This window comes from Lycorma delicatula, chromosome 11, assembly GCF_047948215.1.
Source record: "Lycorma delicatula isolate Av1 chromosome 11, ASM4794821v1, whole genome shotgun sequence".
Taxonomy (NCBI): domain Eukaryota; kingdom Metazoa; phylum Arthropoda; class Insecta; order Hemiptera; family Fulgoridae; genus Lycorma; species Lycorma delicatula.
This window is the reverse complement of record NC_134465.1, coordinates 47,788,438-47,806,609: the sequence shown is the minus strand read 5'-3', so window position 1 is coordinate 47,806,609 and position 18,172 is coordinate 47,788,438. Positions and strand designations below refer to the sequence as shown.

The following is an 18,172-nucleotide window of genomic DNA, read 5'->3' as shown; positions in this document are numbered from 1 at the left end:
TCAGCGGATGGACTGATGGGGAATCACGCCGGGATTAATAGGCTCAAAAGCTTAGTCTACCAGAACCAGTAAATAAATTACACCATGGTCCATACGGATAGGAACGCAAATTACCAAATCCATCCATAAATAAAACTTAACATTTATAACCGCCACTAAATAATCGATGAAATCCGCCCGATAATAGAAAGATACAGCAACAAGGGACATTGTCCAGGCTCTGCGATCTGTAGGCAGAAATATTGAAACTCCCGCCATTCTTGCGTTCGGTTATCATTATTTATTCCGGATTTGTTATAGCGTAGTAATATTTAGTTTGATTCTATTCTAATATTTAAAATATTTTCTTACGAAACTTTAAAATAATTATGTGAAAACTACGTGAGATAAGTAGCTCATACTTCCACGTTCTAAACTGCCTTAGCTGACGTTCGTTAATAGTTATTCCTTTGTGTTATTTTTCTTATTGATAGGTTTTTCCTTTTTTAGTACTTTCCGGCTTCTTTGCCGGCCACCATGGCGCGAGTGGTAACGTCTCGGCCATTCATTCAGAGGTCCCAGATTCGAATACCGGTCAATCATTTTCACACGCTACAAAACATTCATCTCATATTCTGAAGCAATACTTAACGGTTGTCCTGGAGGTTAATAAAAGTTCTCATTTTTTACGTTACTTCAGAATATTTTTTTATACCAATTTTTTTAAAAATCAACCCCTATTTACGATTAAATAGAATTATAAAAAAACAATTTTTAAATAAAATAAACTTAAAAAACTGTAAAATTGTTTGAAGTCAGCCCCAAATCAAGTATTATTATTATTTTTTTAACTGTAAAAATCCGGAATCTAAAATAAATATTTTTAATAAGTTTTGTATCTATTTTATTATTTTTTCATTTCCACAATTTTCGTAATTTTAATTTTGATCAAAATTAATCATATCTTGGTTAAAACATAATTTTAAATTTATCAATTGCAAGAATGATTTAATTAAAAAAAGCTGTCAAGAAATTTGTAATACTTTCTCGACATTGGTTATTTATTCTTATATAGTGAAAAAATAATTACACATGAAAAAAGTTTGCTAAGATTTTTTTTTGGTGGGTGGGAGTAATTTATGAAAATTTTATTGTAAAAATATGTTTTAACAAATAAAAAAATTTAAACTTTGATCGGCTCTCCCATCTCGTTATTTCCCCCAAAGTGTATATATTTTTGGGTCACTTGCACTACTACTATGCCTAGGAAAACATGAAAAAAAAAATGGTTAAAAATATGCAATAATAATTATTTTTAAATCAAAATGCGCTAAAACGTAAGAAATAATTTCATTCAAATACTTAATTAATTCCTTAGACGATTTTTTAAATCGGCGCCTACTTCTACAAAATTAATTTCTAGATATATAATAAATTTGTTCTGCAATACTATACACGTATACCACATAGAAACCAATACTGAAATTATATCAGTGGAATTCATATTTATGTGCTTTGATTGTTTTTCAGTTTGCGATTATTACGTATTTATACGCCATTTACAGGTCTATTCAAGTACCACATAAGTACGATCATGTATTTTGGCGCTGATTCAAAAGTGTCTAAGGATTTAATTAATTACGAAATTATTTATTACGTTTTAACACATTTTGATGTCCATTTTTTTCTAAAATAATTATTTCACAATTTTCTATGCTTGATTAACAACGACAAGTTATTCGGCGGAGTGAATGTGCTTTTTGGTGAAATAATACAGCTGCTTCCAGTCAAAGACCATTAGTGTTTTGTTCAACCTTATTGGTGTGAAGCACAAATAAATTTGTGGCATCATTTTTCAGCTTGGATGGTTTAGCTGCATTGATTGCAACAATATTTATTCCAATCTGATTAATTGGAAAAAAATTATGTGCGAACAACTTAAAAATTATGCAGGTGGAATACATAACCTCCTTTTTTTGAAGTCGGTTAAAGAGATTTTTGGCAAACGGGGTAATTTTGGGACAATTTTTTAAAAGAATACTAAGATAAGCATGCACGTATGTATTGAGGTTAATATAATGTGGGTTATATTTGTAAAATTTTGAGAAAATTCACTCCAAAAAACCATCTACTCCCTAGAAATACTGAACTAAAAATTTTACCAACAAATTATTCCATATAAAGAGTTTCTATACAAATTTCATCAAAATCGGTTTAACCAGTCATCGGTAATTATGCTTCAAACCAAACACGCTAATACATGAACATACGTACGAATATTACCCGTACTTTTTTTGGTTTTTTGGAGTCTCTGAATCACGAAACGTCGATAAATGCAAAAAACCCATACCCCATTTTTTGACTGATAAACATATTTCCTTCTTGCAGCATAGCTGTAGAGCTATGAATGCAGAAACGTAAAAATCAAAACTTTATATCTTTGGGAAAATTTAATGTTTTCAGAGTGTAAGTTATTTGTAAACTATTTTCGGGAAACTAAAATCCTGTAATTAAAAATATTTAAATAAATTATCTACTTATTTCTTCAAAAACTAAAACAAAAATTCAATAATACTGTGCTGAGACTTAGTTGGCACAGTATTATTGAATTTTTGTTTCAATAATGATGAGACTTAGTTGGCACATTATCTTACTATTGTTGATAAAAACAATTTATTATAATTAGCTTCATTATTATCGTTTTCAAGGTTAACGGTGTTCAACTAAAACATTTTTCTTAAGAATTTAGTTAATTTTATTTGTTGAATAATTAGGATAATAAAGTTAGTTATAAATCGAAGTTAATTCGTTCATATCACAATTAAATATTATTTTCAATGTGAATAAATAAGCAGTTTTGTTATAATTAATTTAATCTCAAGTTATTGAACCAATATTACCGTTTCGTATGTTATGTTGTGACTATGCGTGCGCGCACACATTGTAATGTTCGAATACGTTTATATCATTTAGAACAGTATAACCTGTATAATATATTCTTTTACCTTATTATCTTTTACAAATAATATTCTACCGAAAAATAATAATTACATTAATAAAAAAACAACAATAAAATAAATTAGTTTAATTAGCATGGTATTTGTACTTAAATGTTTAAGTAATTAAGCAACATTTGCTTTAGGCTAATTACAGTTATGATAATGATTTACAGCAATGACAAAAATAGTGGCCTCATACCTAGTCGGCTACACAGCTCGCATGATGTTTAACTGCTATTGAACTCAAAGAACGAACCAAGCCAATAAATGATTTTATAATGCTTAAAATAATGTTTTTTTTTTACTGGATAATTACTCGTAATGATTCATCCTGGACAAATATAATAACGCTGTAATAGTATTTCAACTGTTGTAAATATATTAATTGAAATATCTATGACTAAATATTCTGTTAAAACTCTTAAATTCACTGGTAGATTATTCAATAAGATTTATAACGTACCACTGGATTGAATTGCGTAGTCTCTTTGTGTTTTGACATCTCTGCTACTATTAGCAGACGACGTATTTTTGTTTGGTGTAGGGATAGATAAAAGGGAAATTTTGTTCTACGCGTACGTTATATTTTACGCCTACACTGTTTCGTAGAATGGCGTGAAGCCGTTAATGTTGTTATTTATTAATTAATTTTGTAATTTAAATGTATTATAGTGTTAATTTAGTTTAATTATAATATAACGTGAAATACGTATGAACTTTCTGTGGTAAGTAATAATGAAGTAAATTATAAATCGATTTATTTACCTTGTTATCTTTATTATTTTTACAGCGTTTAATCCGAAATTTTATTAAAAAAATTAATATGAAAAGTTTATTAATTTATTACTTTAGTTCTTTAATTAATCAGTAATATCTATTAGGATGTAATTTTTAGGGTTTTAATCTCATTTTTTATCATTGGTATGATATTATCTAGGTTATGTCTGTGTCATCAACCCTGACTGTATTGGTTACAAATAAAATAAAGACACGTCTTTTTAAGTTATTTATACTTAAATAAAAAGTAGATAGTGCCCAAAAAAAGTATCATTATATTTTATTTTAATAATAACTTAGCCCCTCTTTTGTAAAATTATGTAGTTAACTGAATGAAAAAAAACTATTGTAGGTAAACAGGCTAATTCAAAATGTTAGATATCTTTTATCATAGTAGTTGAATTACGCCATAGTTAAACTGTGCTTTTAGTTTTACAACAGTGTAATAGATTAGTGCTTTTCTGAAAACTAGTATAAATTATATAACTTTTTTACTTGCAGAGAAATAAATTTTTCCTTTGTGTTTTATTGTATTATAACCATATTTATTTCAAATCTAAAGTAAGTGAATAATTCAAAAAATGCTTGAATTAATTTAATGGTTACTATGTGATATAGAATTATTTTTACAGTAGGGGGAAAATTATTTACTTCAATAATTGCAATTGTAATTTTATATTGCAATTTGTAATTCTTTCATTTAAAATAAATGTAAATTTAGAAGTCCTTGTCCAAAAATGTTATATGTTCACCTAATTCATTTACTCACATAGACATAATCTAAAATTGTTGATGATTCTATAGTGACATGATTTGAAAATAGACATGGAGAATTAAATAGTATTAATTGCAGATTAGAATTCATTTAATGGTTCATCAAGATATTTCTGTTAACTATTATTTATGTACCATTTTATATTATAATCCATTTGAAAATAATTGGCAGATGAATATCACATATTGGTGCTTTTTCCATACTGACATTCCCCTCTATTGCTTCTCATGCAAGACTTGTGATGTCTATTTATTTTTTATAATAATGAAGTTTTTTTAATACATAAGGCTACATTTAAAGTTTAAAATGAGAAAAGAAATCTCTCAAGCTTTTGAATAAAATTCTTATTAATTCAAGGTTTATGTTTCTTATTTTAATATGATCAAATTTAAGATTTTTACATATAAAAAAAGCATAGGACATGGTCTATATAAATGTGAATCACAACTGAATTTAATCTTTATACTTATATATTTATACAACTGTTTTTAAGCAGATATAAAAATACTGTTATAGTTATATAATAATAATGAATAATAATTAATTTTATTAAACATTGTCCAAATTATAAGTATATAACCATTATAGTGCTTATATTTTCTGAAGTGGACTTATAAATATTAAACAGGTTTCTTCATTAATATTAATAATCAAAATTAACATCATTTACTTTTATGGTGTGACCAAATTTTTTGAGGGCAAACCAAAACATGGTAATAATTGTATCAGGTATAGGTAAAACGCTATTTCAAATTGTTTATTATATTTGACCATTTGTGGGGAAGAATTATGGAAAAATTTCTCAAAGCAGTATTATAAAGTATACAATTAATGCGTAAAAAGAAGTGGTTTAAGTCCACATTAATATAAAAAAAATAGATTAAAGTAATTATTAAAAAAACAGTATAAATAAAATAATGTTTTGGAAAGTGTGTATTGAAATTTTTTAAGAACATCATATATTTCTTTAAACATCATTTACTTAAATTCTTTAAATGAGGGAGTATGCTCAGCAAAATGTATTACATAGATTTTCAGTGTTTTGATGCAATCTCACATTCAGTATGGAATTGCATGTTGCTCAAGTATATTTAAAATTGATGTAGTTAGGATAGAGTTTGCACAAAAAAATTTATAGAATTATGGATATTGAGAGTTTGTGATTAAATAATTTTACTATTTAAAAAAAATTTAATATATTGCCATTAAAATATTTGTTTATAAGGTTTTAGAATGTTTTTTTTTTTTTTTTTTTTTTTTTATATATAAGACTCAAATTATTTAACATGCTAATTAAAACATATAATTGTTGAGAAAAATTGCTTTGAAATCTAAAATATATAATGGATTATTTTTAAGGTTAGAGTAGAAACTTAGATAGCTGGTTATCGGATAAATTACATTTAGATGATTAAATAGTATATTCAGTTAAGGATTAAACTGCCAAAGTTAGGTCAAATGTAAAACTAGATTTAAATTATCAGTTTGTATGTTATTTGTTTACATAATACTATACATGTTTATGTATAATATTTTTTGAAAATTTGTTTATATAATAAGGTATAAATTTGTTTATTTAAATTTAATTGTAAAATAGTGTTATGATATTCGGTTATTTTTATATAAGAAATTTTTTATGTTAATGAAATTTTATGTATTAATGGCACTAGAGCATATTTGGATATTCTAATACTCTAGAGGATTGTAAATAATATCTTTTGTAACAGATTTTAAATCTATGTTAAAATAAAAATATTTATAATTATTTTTTGTTTAATAATTAATATTAATTAAACTGTTTTAATTTTAATAATTATTATTTAAAAACTAATTTACAAAGAAATATTATTTTTTTAAATTGGTAGGAAGATTTTTTTGATTGATTTGTATGGTAACTCCTAAAATATGTCAACAGAAAGTAAACATCTTTTCATATAGGCCAAAGTATTACACTGCATTTTATTTATTTATTTTTATAAAATAACATATTTGTAAATATTAACTTTATGCAAATATATATATATATATATATATATATATATATATATATATATATATATAAACCACATGAGTCAGATTATATTATTATTGATTAAAAAAAAAGCAGTCTAAAACGTAAGACAATTTTTATATACATATCTGTAATTAATAATCAGATCTTAAGCAGTGATACATTTTGTACCTGTGGAAAACTGGTTTTCCTTAGAAAAAAAGTTTTTTTATTATTGAGTCAAATAAAATTAAAAATGAATGAAATTTTTTTTCTTTTGAAATGTATTGTTACATTGCTATTAAAGTAACCCAGGTTAATACAGATGTTTGACCTTGAATGGTTTTAATAAAATCTTCCCACTCTAGTTTTATTCAAAGGTTAAAGTAAATTTTGTTCAGTTGTTAATTGTTGAAAAAGGATAAATATAGTTTACTTTTAAAAAATTAATTTTTTTTTTTGTTCTGGGAATTGAATAAAATTCCTGTTAGGAAAAAATTGGGGAGATCCAGATTATATTAAAAGTCTTAATGCAATTTTACTCTGTAGTTTATATTTTAAAGTTTAAGAAATTTTTATTTTATTATCTTGGTATTTCTCTTTTTTTTACAAAAAATTATTTTATAAAATTTTACAGAGATTAAATTTAAAAATAAGAGAAAAAAACATTTAAAATTCATTCTAATAATTATTTAATTAAACTGTTACAGGTATCACATTAGATCGGTGATGTTAACTTACTTTTATGTAAAAAGCAGTGGCACTAATGCAAGCATTTACAGGTAATTTATATATTGGATATGCATTATTAAAATTTTTGTTATTGTTTCACCACTGAAACTTTTAAAGCTTGTATTTGGGAATATGGAAATGAAATTTTGTACCGTTTGAAAAATGCCATGCCTAACCAGGATTCGAATCCAGGATCCCCTGATGAAAGGCCGTATGCTACCATTCTGCCATGGAGATCAGTAAAATAAATTGGTACTTTCGTATTAACACCAGCTACAGCTTTATTTAAAAACAAAGTAGTCAATTGGATTTCGGTGGAAAATGGACCGACATAGAGTTTAACATAAATAAATAAATATTTATTTTATAAATATAATTTAACCAAACTTAACCTACGCTCGCTAACCTTGACTAATTAATACCTAATTACCTAATCTAATTATAATTTGATTATTTAAATAATAAATAATTGCAATAGTTACTGAATTTATTAAATAAATACTCAAAAAATTACGGTGTTAATTAGTCAAGGTTAGCGAGCGTAGGTTAAGTTTGGTTAAATTATATTTATAAAATAAATAAATATAAATAACCATTTATATTCTGTTTTGAATCTGTTTCGGCCCATTTTCCATCGAAATCCGATTGACTACTGTGTTTTTAAATAAAGCTGTAGCTGCTGTGGCGTTAATACACAAGTACCAATAAATTTAATATAAAAATAAATATTAATATTAAATATTAATTATCATGTTCTCAATTAAAAGTACATCTGATAATCACATAGATAGTATTCCCATTAAATGATAGTAATATTTCTGTTGATCATAGTGAAAAATTTCTTAAAAGATGTTAAAATTCTCAAGGAATGATCAAATTGATTTGATTAAATGGGACAGTCATAATGTTTTTATTATATATATGCCTTACATGAAGATGTAAAAAATTTCTTTTTAAATCGTTCACAAGATAACTTTGTGCGAGTACAACAAAATTAAAAAAAAAGAATTTTCTGGGAAAAACTGAATGAATCGGTAAGTTAAAAAACAAAAATTTTGTCGTGTTAAGTAAAAATAATCCGAATATCCAGTTAACTTATAAATAATATCTTTTCAAATATTTTTCATTAATAACTTTTAAATTGTTATTTTTTTTTAATCTATTTAGAAAAAAAAATTATATAGTATCTTCTCATATTTGCTTTACTATTATTTCATATTATTTTGATGCATTAATATTTATTCATCTTGGGAGCAGAGCATCTATCTTTCATTTGGAAAGTCTAGGTTTGAGTTCTAGTCAGGGATAGCATTTTTTCATACACTACATATATTATTCATTGTAATCCATCATAGTAATTGCTATTGGGCTTTAAACCTTCTGCTACTACATATAAATAAATCAGTATGAACTGTAATTAATTTTATATTTTGTGACACTGCTCTGATCAAGGTTTCTTCGTGATTTCTTTGATCCGTTCAGGTAAATGTTGAAACAATTCCTTTTGTAATTCCATTAGCTCCATGTAATCTTACTCCATAAGTATTGAGTAAATATCTAGTTGACTCTGTGTAGTAATACACCTAAAAATTCGTTAAGTGATCTAAAGTTTTTTAACTGTATTCAGATTCTATTAAAATATTTGTTTATTTATAAAAAAAATATTAATAACCGAATAAAATGTATGTATTAAAGCAACCATTATCAGGATCTGTAATATGAGGTAGGTAAATTGCAATTACCCTAGGACATTTATGCTTGAAAGCTAGAAATATGCTAAGAGTTCCTTTGATTCAACTACTATGGAAATATAATAATAATTATATTTTGCAGATTTAGCCAAAGTAACAAAAAGATACCCTAAATGAATTTGTTTACCTTAGATGTAACAGTTAAGAAACTCCTAAAAATGAATTGTCAGCCTTTTTTCATTTTTTTTTTAGCATGTTTTTACAAGTATATTACATTTTAAGTACAAAGGTTTTTGTTCCTGTGGATACAGGACTTCCCATAAATTGCATTCTTTGCCGTTTTGAAAATGTAAGTAGTTTCCTTATTTTAATAAATAGTACCAAATAAATATCTTGTAGTTTTTTTTATTAATATATAAAGGGATCTATCTGGTTATCTGTCAAGAAATTAATTATTTTACTTTGTATTTTTATAGATTTTGTTATTTGTCTAATTTATTTCATAATGTATAACTCGCACCTACTTTCCAGTATTGTGGTGGCCAATACACTGCTACGTCTTCCAGTAAATTCTCATGATGATGATTTATTTAATATAAACTCGGCCAGATATGAGTATATTAGTGTTCTGCTCGTCCTGTACTCTGCTTTATTGTGGTGTTTAAACAATCTCCTTGTGGTTTGTATCATTTGCATATTATTTCTGTTTATAGGGGTAATAAAATTTTCTGTATGGTTCACAGTTCAGTAAATTTCCCTATACATTTCATTTTTCTCATTGATTGAGAAAAAAAATCATAGTCCCTGATCCAATGCGTTGGTGAATGTTCATTAAAAACATTTCAATAGCTCTTGTTTTCTTTGCAACTAGAAAACCATTCCGTATTCTCTCTACAAATACTCTAGATACCTGTTGCTAAATTTATAACAATTTTATTTGAAAATTATTGAATGTATCTTGTAATAATTAATATCAATTCTACAGGGTGTCCCATATAAAACGCAACCCAACCTTATATTGGTAGGTATTGAAATAATAAAAAGGCATGTGTAAATATAAATGTAATTTTTATTATTACGATCCATTACCTTACATTTAGAGTAAATTTTGGAAGTGGCCGCCATCTTCGTGAATACAAGCTTGAATTCTTTTTACAGCCTTTTTTCAACTTTTTTCGAAGTTTGTGGCTGGATATTTAATACAGCTTGTTCAGTATTGACTTTCAGTCGTTCAAGTGTTCGTGGTTTGTTGCTGTAGGCTTTTTCTTTGAGGTAACCCCGTAGAAAAAAATCCGCCGCAGTCAAATCTGGAGATCTTGGTGGCCACAAGCCTCGACCGATAACACGATTACCAAAGAATTCCTCGACGAAATCAGAAGTTGAACCTGCGTAGTGCGATGTCACACCGTCATGAGCCAGCAGTGTCTGTGTCTTCCTCTTCCAAGAGTGCGATGAACTGAAATAAAATATCCTGATATCATTCTGCATTAATGGTGTACTCTAAAAAAATAGGACCGATTATTTTCTTCCGTGATATCGCGCACCACATGCCCAACTTCTGTGGGTGTAATTGTTTTTCGTGGTAAACGTGGGGATTTTCAGCACTCCAAATTCTACCGTTTTGGCTGTTTATGTATCCATCCAAATGAAACCGTGCTTCATCTGTGAAAAATAACGAATCCATAACGTTTATTCTCTCACGCAGAAATCAACGGAACCGTTAACAATATTGTAGTCGTTTTTCTTTGTCGGGCTCAAGAAGTTAATGCGATAAGGTTGTAATTGTAATCGTTTGGTCGCCCGATAAACAGTTGATTTAGACAAATTAATTTCAGCAGACAAACGTCTGATCGATTTATTTGGCGAGGCGAGTAATCGGCCTTTGATTTCAGCGACTGTATCTGTATTCAACACTAACGCAGATCTTTTGTGTTCCTTGTTATTAACAGAACCGGTCTCTCTAAATTTTGCGACTAACCTTAATACTGATGTTTTGTTAGGAGCCGGTTTATCTGGGTAGTTATGGCGAAACAAATCTTGCACTGCAACCGCTGATTTCGTACTGAAGTACGACTCAACAATGAAAACACGTTCATCTAGTGAAAACACCATCTTATCTTAGCAATACACTGAACGTTATGATTGCATTGTTGTTACTATCGGTAGTGTTCTACTGCGTCGCTGCGATGTTCAGATTTGGACGAGTCCATTTCAGTAATGAGTAAGGGAGTAAGCTTGACTTTTGAAATTTCATGGATGAGTGATTGATGGGTTGTGTTTTATATGGGACACTCTGTATCTTTCCCAGCCCCTGTTTTAAAATTTTGTTTTACTCTCATTCAATCTTAATTGCCAGATTTTTGTAGCTTGGTCTAAAAGTATCTTAATGGAAAGTGAAAATAGTCCATCTCTTTATCTTAATCCTGTTTTAATCTCAAAAGGTTTGAGATTTCTAAATCAACGATAAATTTTATTTTTGAAAATATGTCTGTTAATGTTTCGTTCAGTTTATTTTTATTTATTTATTTATTTTTTTTTTTTAGATGTACCAGTACAATGTTGTGACTGCAAGAAAACATTTTTGTCAGCATCTTCACTTTTACAACATTTTGCGCATCACGTTAAAATTAAATTAGTAAAAACTAATTATGAAAAATTAAAATTAATTAATAAAAACTCAACTTTTCTGCATAAAAGGCATAGTATAAGTAATAATAATTATAAAAAAATTAATAATAATAAAATTTCTCCTATAAATAATGATAAGCAATTTAATAATAATTTTTACAATAGCCCTATGTCATCATCATCAAGTACTGATAATAGTTTACAATCTATAATTTCTGATAAATCTGAAAATAATTCAAATTCTGAAGTATTTGTAGAAAATTATAATAATAATAATAATAATAATGGCATTAATTCTATAGCAGATGATATATTTAATGAAAATGCTCAACATCTTCCATCTAAATTACCTATATTACAAGAAACACAAAAGGAAAGAAGTAATTGTATCAATAAATCTACTTCCCAAAATAATATTGTAAATAAAATTGAAAAGAAAAATGTTGAACAGTTTTGTGTAGAATTTAATTCTGAAAAATTGCTTATCAATATCGAAAAAGTTTCTTCCCATGATGATAATAATAATAACGATAATAGTACCAAAGATTCATCATTAAGCTTAGACATTATTAATAATAATAATTGCGTAGAATTTAACAATAAAAGTAATAGTTTAATGGAAAACTATGAAAAAATCGATGATATACATAACAAAAGGAAATTATCAAATCGTAAGCAGCTTATGCCGAAAAAAATTGAACGAACTTCAAACGGTTTAATAAAAATTGCACCGAGACCGGAAAATATGCCTACAGATTATGGACGAAATGATCATAATACTTTACTGACGATGAAAAAAAATACACCGAAGAAAAAATATAATTGTCATCTCTGTTCAAAAGTTTTTGGTTGGTCCACCGATTTAAAACGGCATATTTTAGTACATACAGGTGAACGTCCATTTAAATGTACAAAATGTTCAGCGTGTTTTACTAGAAATTTTTTATTACAAAAACATAAATCTAAAATACATCCGTGTAATAATAAAGAAACGATCGAAAGAAATAAATTACTTGAAGAAAAAGTGAATGAAAATTTAAAACAATTAAAAAATGAAATGTGTCAGTTAGAAAATAAGAGTAATTGTATTAAAGAAGAAATTATGGAAGAAGAAATAGAAGGAGGAAGAGAAAATCATGAAGATCAACAACAAATCGATAATAATAATTATTTTGAAGAAGAGATGATGGTATTTGAAGAATCAAAATTGGGTATAAAAGAAGAATTATTAGATCCATTGGGCGATACGGATTCGTCACCTGACAACAATCAAAGGTTTGTGAATGGTAATTGGATTTTAACTGAAAATAGTAATATTAGTAACAATCAAATTAAAGGTAATAATAAATTATTAGAATTAGAATATGAGCATAAGGAAATATTAATGGTCAGTCCAGTTATTAAAATGTCTTCTTAATTTTTTTTTTTACAAGATGTGCCGAAGAATCACATTAAAAAATTATGTTCTGTCTCCGCAGAGAAAATAAAATATGTAATTCAAGCTATACACTTGTGTAGCTTCTAGTGTTTAAGTTGTCAGGACAGAAATTTAAATACGAATGCTGACCTGATTCTTATGTATGACTGAATAAAACTATAAATTTTTGATAGTTTGTAAACTTTTTTCTTTAATATGATTCTCTTTTAATTAAAATTTAAAAAAATATAATTTTACTTAAAAATTCAAAAACATAAACGTGAATATTTTTTGTTAAAAAAAAATAATCTAAATTCAATTTATATATATATATATATAATATATAGAAAGTAAATGAACCTTTAGTAATAATTGATACTTATTTACATCAGTATCATGTAAAGTATTTATCTTAACAATTTTGCATTTAAACAATTTTAGTCTTCTACACAGTAAAGGATCATTGTAAAAATTACTTTTTATATATTATAAAAAAACAGTTATTCAGAAGAAATTTTTACTTGTTTTTGAAGGTCACTCGACATACAGAACTAGAGATAAAATAAAACAAATTCAAAATCAAAAACAATACATGAATCAATGTAAGGGTGCTCTAATGGAAATTTTGCTTTATTCTTAAAAAAATATGAACTTTGAATTTTCCATTACTTCTAAACTTCTAATTATTGATTTAATTTAAAAATTGAGCTGTGTGATCTTTCTGCAAACTTTCATAAACCTGTTATTGGAAACAATTAGTATTTTCACCACTCGAATCAAAATGGATCCTGATTTTTCTCCCCTGATGTTCTAAAACAGTTTAAATTTGTAGAAAAGCATAACTCATTGTTCAAATTTATCTTGTTATTGTTCTGTTTACTTAATTTGAGGCAGTTGGATGCAGTGGGCAGGTGATGCATACTTCTCAAGGTATCTCTAATTTTCTTGAAGTGTATTACTTCAGCATAACTGAGTTTTTCAAAGTGCATTGTCTTGCTGTAATGTTTCATGATTTAAAACATATAAACATTTTTTCTTCATTTTTTCAATGATTTTTTATATTACGTATACTTTTCTTGTTTACTTCAGAGACTATAGAGATTAAATTACTGCTTTTTTTAAATCAGACTCAGTTTTACAAGTTATGTATCCGTGTACTATGACTGTTTTGGTGAAGGCTCATTTATTTGTTATAAGGTTTTATTAACGTTCAATAATATTATAATCCGCTTAGTTGAGCTCGTATAGTGCTGTAATGTATTTTATATTTATTTTTAGATTGATCTAAAAATACTTAATACTTAAAACTTATGCAAGAGAGTGATTTTAAAATAAAACATTTTACCTACTTGTTAAAAAGGTTCCTTGTTAAATGGAATTGAAAGTATATTAAAGAAAATTGGAGTAGGAAAAAATGTAATGCTCAAACTTACTCATTATAAAATAAAAACTTTTCTAATATTACTAACTAGCGTATGTATAAATCACTTATGGAAAGCAGCAGAAATGATATACTGGTAGAATTATTGACAACAAATCTTACCAGATAGTGTGAAAAATTACAATATTAGAGATATCATGCAGGTCAAGGTACCAGTAACAAATCAGATATCTATGAAACAGTTACTGTGGTTCGGTCATATGTGAGAGATGGAAGATGGTCAAAATCCATTTGGGAATGACATAAAAAAAATTTAAGATGTAGAAAATGGCTTAGGATGTCATGAACAGAGCTACAAAAGAAGCCATGGAAGCCCCTGGGAAATGTACAAAACCTTGATTTCATGTAGGATGGTATGCGGATGATGACCATAGTGGTTGAAAGCTCCGCTGTATTTATAATGGTTTTGGTTTTGAATAAAATTTAAATTGCATGTTGTCTAATCAGATAAAGTTGTGTAATGATATCATAACTTAAATAATGTGTAGTTATGTTATAATTCATTTTTCTGATTAAGATTGTATTTGGACCAATTGTTTCCCTCTAAATCTGTATATTGTACAATGCTCCACATCTAAAGGAAAACATGGTACGGTCTCTATTATAGGCATAAACTCTTGATATAAGTGATAATTATCTGCCATATTAATTACATTTTCTCACTTTATATTAAATGTTATTTTTTTCTACATAAAATATTGTTAAGTACGTTTTTATATCGAAGATTACTTTAGAATTTTGTACAATAATGGGGTACTTATTAATCTTGTACTGAGATTTATTACTCTGTTCAAAAAAATGTGCTGCAGGGTCACAAGTCAGTAGTAATCAGAATTATTTAGGTTTTGTATAAAATATTTATGAATAATGATTGTTTGAATAATAAATGTAAGTCTTCATTATTCAAAGTTCACTAAACCTCATTTTATAAATCTGTTAAATAAAGATAAAACTTTTAACTTGTAAAAAAATATTGCTTGTAGTAAACTACGTTTAATAGTTCATTACACTCTACCTTTTAGTAAGAGGTATCAAAATATCTTTATATAGACATATAAAGGAATTCTTATTCCTTGGCAATAGCTACTGCTGTAGGGGAAAGTTTGGTGAGTAATCAAATTTTTAAATGTTTTGATGTTTCATGACATCCAACACTACCCACATTGAAACACAAATTATATAAGGTAAGCATTTGCTGCATTCTGCACCAACTGTTGCTTAATGAAATGTCACGAGAACCTTTAGAAACACTGTCTAGAGTCTGATTTCTAAAAATTATTATCTAAAATCAATTTCCATTTTGTATTTTATAATGATCAAGAGTAATAGTAATAATAAAGCCTTTAATATTTAAAAACTCTATGGTGCATTTGAAATAAAAATCTGTCAAGGATGAAGCTGGGAAAGTTGTGCGGCCTTTTCCAAGGTTTTTTAAAAATATTTTTAGAATTTTTTTATAGTTTACTTTGTAAAATGTGACTTTTGGTACTGTTATAATGCTATCATTAAATTAATGTATTTGTTTTGTACTTTGAACCACTTAATTGTTATGTTCATTCTTTCAAACTGGACTGAAGGACCATTACTTAGTTCATTATAAATGTCTTATCTTATTTTCTTAAAAATTGTATCGTTTTTTATTTTTTCATCAGTTAGCTTTTGAAATATTTGTTTATCAATGTTAATATCAACCTGCTGTTTTCAAGAGTTTGTGTTAATTCTATTTTCAAGTTCTTATTTTAATTGATTAAAATTATTGATCTGTTCTGACCGAACAGAATCTGAAATTCTTAATTTTATATGTACATATTTTCATCTCTAGACATTTTTGAAAGTAGTTTTGAATCATATATTTTTATATTTTTTCTTCACAATTTTATAGAATTAAATTTCATAATAAAAGAAACTCATTAAAAACACATTCTGCCAATTTCTGTAGTGGAGTAACATCTCAACTATTCATCCAGAAAGTTTTAAGGTTGAATCCCATTCAACTGCAGTGTTTCTCATACGGTACAATATTTCTATGTACATACTTCAAGCATATATCGTAGATTGATCATTTATAAAAAAAAAATTAAGTAACAAAGCATTATTTACCTGTGGTACATTTCAAATCCGCCACATAACCAGAGAACACTGTGTAACTACTAGTTAGATAAATTTAATTTGGCAACAGTTGCTAGTTGATAAAGGGCATAAATAAATTAATGATATATTTATGATAAAATTATTGAATAATTTATTTATTTTGAAAATTGATAAAATAAAATTTTAAATAATCATTGAGGAAACATTTTAGCATGTAATAAGTATAAGATTACATTTAAAAAATTAAAATAACTAACAAATGGTCTTGGAGAATCTGTATTCACTATTTATAGAAAATATATCTATGTATATAAATTTATAACAAAATGGAATTTTGAATTAGATTTGTTAAATTTTTATATAATTTTAATAGTCAAGGAAGATTTAGAAAAACTTTAGTATTGTACTGTACAAAATGTATAATATTTTTGTTTATTAAATTTAGTTGAAAATTTTTAAGACTGATTATAAAAATATACCATTGTAAAAATAATTTCTGCTTCACAATTATATTAAAAATTTAGTTTTACAGGACATTTATGAATTAAAGTAAAGATTAGTTTACATTATGTAGAGAACATCATTACTTACTTATGTTGTATGTTATGACATTGAAAATAAGCAGTAGATGCGCAGTTTTTGTTTATCTTATTATTGTGACTGTTTTATAAAATTTATTTTTTGTCTTCCATATGGTTTTTATTATCTGTTTCTTAGATTTTGTTTAAAAATAATTTTCTGTTATGTTTGAAATTTGTGCGATTCTTTTTCTTTACTTCTCATCAGAACATTTTATTGTGCGATTAAATAAAAATAAAAAACTATCTAGTTTTGTGTTTAAAATTTTAATAACAAAATGAACTTTTCTACTGCTGTTACAGTAATGAAATTTTTTTGTAGTACTGTAATTTGAATATAAATCTGAATTAATTAAATAAGTTATTCCCCTAACCCAATTATTATGTTCATTTTCTTAATAATAAGATATTTAAATTTGTGGCTGTCTATTTCTATTTAATTTCTTTAACGGAGTGGTAACTTTTCAGCCTTTTATCTGGAAGGTACCAGGTTTGAATCCCTCACCACACTTATCATTTTTCATATACTACAAAATTTCCATACCAGTATCTTATGCACAAGCTTAAAGCTTATTTAGTGAACTAATCATAAATGTATAACTATATTTTTTAAAAATGTCTATTTTTCTTAATCTGATAAGTATAATTTCTTTTTATTATATGTACAGCACCACTATAGACAGGTTGCGCAACATAAATGTTGTGCAACCTGTACTTATAATATATTCAATTTTATTCATATTCTTTTATGTTTAATTTTAATATTATAATTATAATATTATATTATAACATTATTATATTTTTATTTTATAATTTTTTAATATATATAATTTTATTCAATCTTGTAGTGTTTATAAAATTTATTAAATTTATTTTTCTAGTTCTTTTGTTGTTACTTTATCATCTATCTCGTATTCTTTTTAATTTTTTTTATTTTACACTGGTTAAGACTGCAAATAAAAACAAATCCAAAAAAATGAGAAAATTATATATTCACGGCGCAGGTAGAAATTTATTAGTATATTATTAAAAATTTTGATGGAGAGTAGAAATAGGTAAATTATTTCTTCTTAC

General features: G+C 26.2%; 1 protein-coding gene across 1 annotated transcript; it reads left to right on the top strand.

The window, feature by feature from the left end:
• Positions 1-3,587: 3,587 nt before the first annotated feature.
• Positions 3,588-13,228, top strand: LOC142332120 (uncharacterized). The gene is made up of 3 exons (XM_075378356.1): positions 3,588-3,703; positions 7,231-7,302; positions 11,487-13,228. The coding sequence occupies exons 2-3, from the start codon at positions 7,287-7,289 to the stop codon at positions 12,986-12,988; spliced, it is 1,518 nt and encodes a 505-aa protein (XP_075234471.1). The 5' UTR covers positions 3,588-3,703; positions 7,231-7,286; the 3' UTR covers positions 12,989-13,228.
• The last annotated feature ends 4,944 nt before the right edge of the window (positions 13,229-18,172 follow it).